General features: G+C 36.7%; 1 protein-coding gene across 1 annotated transcript; it reads left to right on the top strand.

Moving 5' to 3' along the window:
* Nucleotides 1-3,738: 3,738 nt before the first annotated feature.
* Nucleotides 3,739-9,370, top strand: LOC144700501 (FAD/NAD(P)-binding oxidoreductase). The gene is made up of 13 exons (XM_078571901.1): nucleotides 3,739-3,984; nucleotides 4,961-5,003; nucleotides 5,672-5,747; nucleotides 6,212-6,271; nucleotides 6,463-6,513; nucleotides 6,708-6,762; nucleotides 6,854-6,924; nucleotides 7,015-7,066; nucleotides 7,297-7,374; nucleotides 7,498-7,587; nucleotides 7,674-7,787; nucleotides 9,035-9,103; nucleotides 9,204-9,370. Exons 1-13 carry the CDS (start codon nucleotides 3,820-3,822, stop codon nucleotides 9,258-9,260), a joined length of 981 nt encoding a protein of 326 aa, XP_078428027.1. The 5' UTR covers nucleotides 3,739-3,819; the 3' UTR covers nucleotides 9,261-9,370.
* The last annotated feature ends 155 nt before the right edge of the window (nucleotides 9,371-9,525 follow it).

Genomic DNA, 9,525 nt, shown 5'->3' with positions numbered 1-9,525 from the left:
CATTCTGCTAAGATTCCAATGGTTTTTGCACACATTTAAGCTCCCCCATCTTTATAGGCTCTCCTCAAACACCTAGGACACCAATAACATGCTTGATATATCCCAGAAACTCATTATCTTTCACTCAGCCAACAGAAATTGAGTTCAATGATGACTTTGAAGTAGATCAATTTAGGGATCTGAGGGAGTAAATGGAAGAGGAAAAAAACAAAACCTCCCTAAAAAAATCAATCTAATTGTACTTTATAGATCATCATGTATCAAAATTTGAAGTTAGGGCAATATTGGTCCTCTGTTTAATTTACTTTTCTCTCTCCATGTCTGTATCATTATTGATTCATCGTATGTTCATTAACGGTTTTCAAATCCAACATAATTCTCTTTTAATGATTAACAGATGTTTTTTGCATCATTCGTGATCAGTAGCTCTGAGAGTGACACGTGTTGTGCATAAAAAATAAAATAAAAAGATACATATTTTAATAATTAACATGTGATGAGGTTTAAATTGCAAAATTCCCTTTTAATAATTTTCTGGTGTTTTTGTGTCATTCCTGATTAGCGACTCTGAGAGAGAGACATATCCTGCATGAAGAATAAAAGAAAAAAATGTATGTTACTTTAATAGTTGATGTGTGATTCGGCAATGCATCATTGCATGCCACTTCAACGTGTTTTCTTTTTTGCTAATAACATGCTGAAATGTGTTATTCTTGTTAAAAGAAAATAATGCATACAGTCACGGAGTGATGTGGTGCCACTATTTTGATTTTTGAAATTTGAAAGATGTAGAAAATAATATACATTTTCTCAATCTCCATGCCCACATTTATTGCTATTTTAATAACATCTTTTTTCTATTGGTCCACATAAACCTGCAGAAAATAAAAAGGTATCAATAATCAATGACTAAAAAGATTCCATAATGGCATTCCAGTTTTTGGTGACATCATGACACCTTTTGGCAATGATCACCTATGCTAGTCATTGTCATAACCATGATTAGTCACCATTCCATCAAAAGGAATGGCAACATGTGGAAATGTGTAAATTTAAGACTGGAAATATTAAATAGAATCTATTAAATAAATAAAAAATTTAAAATTAAATAACATAAAGATTTTGGGTTATAAAACTAATATCTTCTAGAATATAATGTCAAATTCCTACTTTGAAAAATAAAGAATACTTTCTTTTTTAAAAGTTACATTGAATATTATTACACTAGAGAACATGCATATATAATGTTTCTAATGCAGCAATATGTAAACTTCATGATATTATGCTAATATTTTGCATTTTATTATATGTACTAGGGCATTTTTATTAAAATGCAATGGCACTTAATATTTTTACTACTCTATTAAAATTAGAGTGAAGCTTGTTTCAGTCCATTATTGGACCCTCACAACTTGACCTTTTTTATTTATTAAGGAAGTCCTGGCAAACAACATTAGAATCTTGTGATGCTTTTTCCTTCATCTCCAATGTAATATTTTATTATAATCAGAAGGTTACCAAATATGTCCACCATTGATTGTTCTCAGTATTTTTTTACTTGAGATTGAAGTGCACCTTTTTTGTCACAGTTCTACATGTCTAAGACACATTGAAGCTCTTATATTTGTTTTCACCCTCGAAGTTTTCACGAGTACTTCTTTGTGTCAATATTTATTAAGTATTTTAGTAATCTTGAGCTCTCCCCGGATCCATCGCCCTTTACTCTGGATTTGAGTGGTTTATCCCTTTTTTAATTCACTCAACTTGGAGAACTGGATTCCAGGAACATCTCCCTTTGAGTCATGTGTCAATCTTAATGTTGCGCAGTAAGAATTTTTCTCAAGAATACATTGATATGGTGTGATTCATTATAATATGCCAAAATATCAGCACAAATAAACCAATAAACCACATCATTGAGTGCATTAATTAGCGATATTAGGATGAAAAATGGCAATTTATGTACAAAAGGTAGACATGTACAAGCCCAAAGATAGATGGACTCATAGCATCTCTAAAAATTGTCCCATCTATGAGAAATTAAGCTCCGTTTTTGAAAAATTATCAAGCATCAAGGTTCACACCATCTTGGTGTGATAACCACTTGAATGTACCATGTCTAGATATTGACTTGTGATATAAATTCCAAATCCATGTGGAGGATTATATAATTTATTCGACGAATAATTTGACTCAAACTTTTTTGCAATGTGATGCAAAAGTCTTATGACTTTGGCTAAAAAGTAATTACTAGTAGCTCGATCCTTGGTACAAAAATGCATAAGAAACTATGGGTAACCTTGGTAATCATGACTCAGTTTTGTATTAATTTGAGTAGAATTTAAATTGAGTTGTTGAGGAAACATGACATCCTCCTTACAAAATGAGTGAGAAAAAAAGAAATAAACTTCTAGATGATAAGGACATCTGGCAAGAGATTTCCAATTCATGAAAGGTAACAAGAGGGCACTTCAGCATCAATGGTACAAGCTTGACAATGACACATTTTTCTGATACATGAAAGAGCATAAAAAATAAAGGCTCTTGCATGTTAAAGGTACAATACTCTTCTTCAAGTTCTCATTGTTGAATATATTAACTTTGATGTAGATGATGGGGTATCTTATAAAATGGTCATGCATTAAGAAGAAAAAATAAATTACAATACTTGATTAAAATTTTTCGAACAAATTAATTGGTCCTCCTTGATTAAAATTCACAGTTATGGAAGCACAAATAAATCAATAAATGACGTTGCCCTGTATATTCACATTACCATGATTTGTCTCATCGACCAAAAATAAAATGCAAATTTTAACATCAAAGTCATATGTCTTGTATTGTTTGATAAAATAGTATCAAATGCATTCACATCGTCAGAAAAATACTCATCAACAAATTTTTGCTGTAATTTTTTGATATAATATTGAACATCAAAATCAAATCAAACACAAAAGGGCAAATCTTGATGGCTTATTATGAAAAAGGAAAAAGAGAAGGCTAGACCATATGAATTCAATCGATTAATTGGTATGATTCAACTGTTTAATCGGTTTGAAGGTAATTTAATGTTTTCAATTGATTTTTTCAGAGAGAGAAATTGATCTACCCCTTTAAAATTCAACACGATCACGAGTATAGTTCCGCAGTGTCCGGGACGTGGATGATGGATGGTTTTTTCGTCTGGAATCAGTTCAGGGACGCGGACGGGACGGTGTTTTCATCCGAGACCTCCAGACGGCACTGTTTTTTCGTCCAAGTGGACGAAAACCATCCCGTACGTTCATCTCGGGACAAATTTCCGCCCCTATTTTTGTCCAACCTCGTGGAGGGGACGATTTTATCACCTGGGATGAAAAAACCGTCCCATCCATGTCCCTGCACTATAACCACGAACAATCAATGGCATATCAAGACTACCGTAAAATCTCCACAAGCCTTCACTAGTCACAACCTGGGCATTTCTTCGGTGGGTATATCACAGAACAACCAATTTTCTAGGGCGATTCATCATGCAGATTAACGAAGAATTATGACTTTAATACTGTCATCTATTTTTACAATCATAACTCCCTAATAATATACTTTTTCCATGACAAATATCCATTATCCAGAATGACATATAATACAACTACAAAAACGCCCAAATTAAAACCGTAACAGATATCGATACCAGAATCGGGATTGGCCCATTAAAACGGCCCATTGCCGGCCCATTAGTGGACTTCCGAGGGTCGAGGCTCGCGATCTTCGTAGGAGTGGAAGAGCGAGGGGGAGAAGGAGGCGGTGGAGGCGGCGGCGGGCGGCGAGATCGGTCGGATGGCGGCGTTGTTGAGAAGGTTGGGCAAGGGTTCAACGGCCGCGCTTCTTGGTGGCGCCTTTCATGGCGACAGCCGCTTCCGCGGCGGCCGGACGACGCGTGGCGCGGTGGCGGCTGTCTCCGGCGGGATCGCGTTCCTCTGTGCCTGGAGCGCTCCTCTCACGGTTATTTCTGTCAATTCTGCTTTTTTTTCTTGTGCGCTTCAAATCTTGGGGTTTGATATCGAAATTAGTCAATGGCGAATCGTGTTTTCTGTCCAAGAAGTTGTTGATCTTGGTCCGGAGTGCAACTCCTTGGCTCTGGCGTTTTTTTTCTTTCTTCTTTGGCTTGGGTTTTAAGTGTTTTTCATAATCGAACTAAGAACTGGGATTTAGTAATGTTAGTTGGTTTCAGACTGCATTCTGGATTTCATTAATGAAGTGTTGGTCCTCATTGGATTTCTGATTCAGTTCATTGGTTTTAAACGTCAAAGTTTGTCGCCGTTTCCTCTTTTCATAATCGTGCTAAGGACTGGGATTGAACAATGTTAGTTGGTTTTCAGACTGAATTATGGATTTAAGTAGTGAAGCGCTGGTCCTCTTTGGATTCCTGATTCAGTTCATTTGTTTTAAACGTCAAAGTATGTCGCTTTTTCCTCTTTTCATAATCGAGCTAAGAACTGGGATTTAACAATGTTAGTTGGTTTTCAGACTGCATTCTGGATTTAATTAGTGAAGTGTTTGTCCTCATTGGATTCTTGATTCAGTTCATTCGTTTTTTTACACGTCAGACTTTGTCGCTTTTCCTCTTTTCCTTGTACTGATAATCGCTTATTTCTCTCATTTTGTTTCAATGTGCATCTGTTTTTTTTTTATCTGAAACGTGCGAAACTCGGTCATTTTCTCATCTTCATGTCTGAATCTTTGTGTCTTCATTCGGTGGGCATAATCGAGGTTTGGTGACCAGCTTGTTGATATTTTTCCGTGTTCGGTGGATTGATCAGGATTCTCTGTTAACGTCCGATCGCTTGACGCTTGTCGGTGATAATCTCCATGATTTTTGCATACTATTCCGTATCTTGAAGCACGATCACTGCCCTTTCCCCTTTTTCTTATTTTATTTTATGTTTCCAGTAATTAAAATTATCAAATTTTTTATCAGTGCCATCTTGAAGAGGAAAAACAAGAAGCTTCAGAGAAAGTGGGTGAGATTCTCATTCTTTTTTCGAATTCTTTCTTTAATGGGCCACAGACTTTAATTAATGTTAGCCGCTATTTTTCTGGGTCTTTAACAGTAAGAAGCAGATATGTGCAGCATATATATTATGTAGATTTATGTTTATCGGTGAAAAAAAACTCTTGAACTAACAATGCTGGATCCGTCCCTTGCGAGTGTATTATTTTTGCTCTAGTTTTCTTGTAGGTTAACGCTGAAATAGTTTCTTATGTAGAATGTTGGAACTATGTAGAATTGATCTGTCCAATGATGGCTTTGAATTCATCGGAGGTTATAATATTAATACGCTGCCAGAAAACACAGATATATAGTTTGTCTTTAGGTGTATGTTTTGTTCCTCTAAAAATGTTGATCCTTTAAATATTTCTCTCCATAACGCCACCTCGCCTCGGCCATTTGGACGACTATGTTCTTTCAAAATATTGGACTAAGAGCGATATATTGTTTTTAAGAAATATCTTGGGATCTGTCAAACAAGAAAACGAACTACATATCAAATTAAAAGTGTCCGAAATGTTTAACGATGGCTGTTTTTATTTTCGTTATTTTATATTTGACGCCAGTTTTAAAATATCTTTTCATTCTCTCGGATTGTTAAATTCTCCACTTTCGTTAATTTTTTGTACTTCTTACCAGCACTCAATCCTGATAAGTGGACGGAGTTCAAACTTATTGAAACAGCAAGGGTTAGCCAAAACTCTCATTTGTTCAGGTGAGCCTGCCAGGAGCACGCTCCATTATATCAGCTGTAAATTTTTGTCCAATCTTCGTTGCTCCCAACCTTTTTACTATAAAACACATCATTTTTTCATATTTATTTATTTATTGCTATAAACTCTTTTTTTGGGTCAAATCGGTAAGTCTCAGAGATTTTTTCCCAGTTCAGTATAGAATCCCATGCTAGGAACTGGGGTTGGAACCATATCTTAAAAGAAAAATATTTCTAGTAGATTTAACCTCTGTCTACTGTTATGTCAGATTTCTACTAGCGCCTAGCAATTTCGCTCTGTATTTTTTTACTAGTAATTTTTTTTTCATATTATTTTTTTTTTCAATGAAAGAGGGAAGATTACCTGAAATCGGTGATCAACCCAGATTTTTTTACTAGTATCAGACGACATATTATCAGGTTTATTCCTGCTTTCTGCTAACATTATATTTATTTATATATTTTAGGTTTACATTTGATTCTGACGCCAAATTAGGGCTTAACGTTGCATCGTGCATCCTCACGAGGTAATTTTTTTTCCGCTATTCTGGTTCGTTCCCATAATATTATGTGAAAACTTTTAAGATTCTTGTAGATTGCGATGGGAACATATTAAAAAAAAAAAGATTGCGATGGGAACTTATGAAAGCTGTCTGGTTAAATAGGAATTTATGTGATATGCACATTGGCAGTCCTAAGTTGATAATGGTTTTTCCAGGGCGCCCCTTGGAGAAGATGCAGAGGGGAAAAAGAAATACGTCGTACGGCCGTGAGTCACTAATCTCTGTGCAACAAAGAAAATAATTCTTATTTTTAAATTATCTTGATTTTATCCACCACGTATAATTATTCATAACAATCTTAATGTCTGAATAAGAAACGTGCTAATACATGATACATTATTTGTGCCGCGTCTCTAATGGTTTCAAAAGTTTGTAATTTGTGCATCTCCCCTTCTTTCAGGTATACGCCTATCTCGGATATTGAATTGAAGGGGTACTTTGATCTGTTGGTCAAGGTACAATGCTCGATTAATAATTTCAGTGGTAATTTGATGATGAATTAAAAATTTTGGCCTAAAGTTTTTGAATGAATTTTCTATATTTCAGGTTTATCCTGAAGGGAAAATGGGCCAGTATATTGCTGAGTTGAAACCGGGAGATGTGTTAGAAGTCAAAGGGTAAGTTAGACTTGGAATCAGACTTTCTGTACAATAACGATGACAACAGACAAAACATAACCAATGACTCATCATTCTCGTGTTCTTTAGGCCTGTCGAGAAGTTCAGATACACACCAAACATGAAAAAACACATTGGAATGGTATGCTCTCTGCTGTTCTAGTTAATGTGCTTTTAGTGGTTCAATAAAAAAAGAAAAAAATAAACAAGAAAAAATATCTCGAATATCATTTACGTTTTTCGTCTCGATGCTGAAAAGTAGGTAAGCAGAGTGACCTGATTGGCATACCTCGTCAGAGATTGAAGCTGTTTACTGCCGTAGTGAACTATTTATTTTCACGCAATAATATTTGTTTAATTTTCCCGTCCCAGATTGCTGGTGGGACAGGGATTACTCCAATGCTTCAAATAATCAACGAGATAATCAAGAACACAGATGACAATACACAGGTGCGAATAAGACCAACTCTCTATCTAATTCTCGATTTTTAAGATCAATTCGTTTATTTTCGTGTTTGGATGCTTGGAAGGTTGATTCATCACCCATGTCTTTTTGTCTCGTTTCTCATGCAGGTCTCTCTTCTTTACGGCAATGTTTCTCCCGACGACATACTCCTGAAAGGGAAACTCGATCAAATCGCAGCTACCCATCCAAACATAAAGGCAAGCCGAGTTTGCAAAAATCTATTTTTTTATTTTAATTTTTTTCTGATTTACAATCCATGGCTCTTGGTTCTCAAAATGTGCAGATATTTTATACCGTCGATAATCCTTCGACCGGATGGAGGGGAGGGGTGGGTTACATCTCAAAAGATATGGTCTTGAAAGGGCTGCCTGCTCCTGGTGAAGACACCATGATTCTCGTGAGTTTATTTCTCTCTATTTTTTTGTTGAAGAAAGTTTATTTCTCTATTTTCCTTGACGATGTGATACGATTACCAACCCCTGTCAGGGTTATTTCTGTCATTTCTTCCATCCAGGAGATTTTGGTCTTGTGCCTTTAGGATAGTTTTCCCTTGAATTATATGTTGCTCTCCCTCAAGGAGGGGGGCAAAGAACAGGAAGTAGTATTGGCTGGTTGGTCTTCCATCTCTTGAAATCTCCATCTCTGCCTTGATCATCTTCTCACTTTGGTCATCTTTTCTCCCTGAGATTATCTCCCTATCAACGGATCATTATCGATCCCGCTTTGTCTCAGATTGATATCTCTATCTACTTCTCTGACTTATCATAGTGTCCTTCTCATGTCAATCCTAAGGTGTCCATTTCCCTCTCATGGCCATGTTTAACCTTTGTCATGCTTAAGATTAAGGTTGGAGGAGGATGATGAATTCATCATCGTCATTCGCCACCAACGTCACTGTCCGCAGGTAGGATACAGATGACGATGCTGTCATCATCATCCAAGATATGTGCAAAGGACAATGACATGGACAAACTCGTCATCACCATCTTATTGTCATCTGAGCTGTGTACGAATGCGAATGACGAGGACTAGATAGTTATTTACATCTCCTCATCATCTTATCTATTTATGAATGACGACAATGATGATAAACTTCCCATCGTTATCTTCTTCCTGCAGCAGACGAAGGATGAGTGGTCTTTGTCCTCTTATCATCTAATTGAGGGGGTATAAAGAGAATCCCATTTAGAGGGAAAAACTGTTGTAAATAAAATATCTTTCTCCTGCCATCATTATCGTCTTGTCTTTTTCAACCTCGCCATGGATGATAACCAGCCATCATCACCCTCTCGTCCTTGTCGACTGTGATGGCTAACCCTGCTTAAATTATATTTCTTAAGTGCCTGGATATTGCCACGACGAAAGGTCTGCAGCCTAAACTTTGTTTTTTCTCACTGGTTCATACTCTCTCAAGCCAAGGTTCAATAAATCATGCGAACCATCCATGCTACAGAACGATTTGAAGATTATAGCTTCCCTCTGGATACTGTGATAGGAATAAAAATGACGAAAATACCCCTCCATTGATGAACCGGCAAAGATTTTATCGAATCAAAGCCCTGTTTATCTTCTCTTATTACAGTTATGTTAATCACATCATTTGTTTCTCATGTTCATTCACTTTCTCTCTCTTGTTCTTATCAGGTATGCGGCCCGCCGGGCATGATGAAGCACGTCTCTGGAGAGAAGGCCAAAGACTGGACTCAGGGCGAGGTCAGGCCCTTGAAGATTTATTCAATTCCAGTTACATACATATATTCATAATTTTTGCTTTCGTTCATACAATTAAATGATTATTCTTATTTTTTCGCAGCTCTCTGGACTCCTCAAGGAAGCTGGGTTCACAGAAGCGATGGTCTACAAGTTTTGAGACACGCCCATCTCTTCTTCTATTACTAAATTTTCTCTATTGAATTTCCCTTGTCTAAATTGATATACCTTTCTCGGTTAAATGAATAGAAACGAACGCGTTGATACTGAGCAGGCCCATTAACGGCCCATTAACGGCCCATTAACGGCCCATTAAGGACCCATATCAGATTGGGTCCAATACGAGGAGTAAATCTCAGCCGTCGGATGCGTGAACCGGCGACGTCATCCGGCGAAAGCCCTTGAAGAGGTGAAAGCTTCGGGCG

This window comes from Wolffia australiana, chromosome 3 (assembly GCF_029677425.1).
Source record: "Wolffia australiana isolate 7733 chromosome 3, ASM2967742v1".
Classification (NCBI taxonomy): Eukaryota; Viridiplantae; Streptophyta; class Magnoliopsida; order Alismatales; family Araceae; genus Wolffia; species Wolffia australiana.
The sequence above is the reverse complement of the archived record's forward strand: the minus strand, read 5'-3'. Positions and strand labels throughout refer to the sequence as shown.

Excerpts from the sequence above, each read along its gene's own strand:
- LOC144700501 (XM_078571901.1), top strand. The coding sequence starts at position 3,820 with ATGGCGGCGTTGTTGAGAAGGTTGGGCAAGGGTTCAACGGCCGCGCTT. Across the intron at positions 5,004-5,671 it reads AGAAGCTTCAGAGAAAGTGG|CACTCAATCCTGATAAGTGG; the intron begins GTGAGATTCTCA and ends ACTTCTTACCAG. Across the intron at positions 6,763-6,853 it reads ACTTTGATCTGTTGGTCAAG|GTTTATCCTGAAGGGAAAAT; the intron begins GTACAATGCTCG and ends TCTATATTTCAG.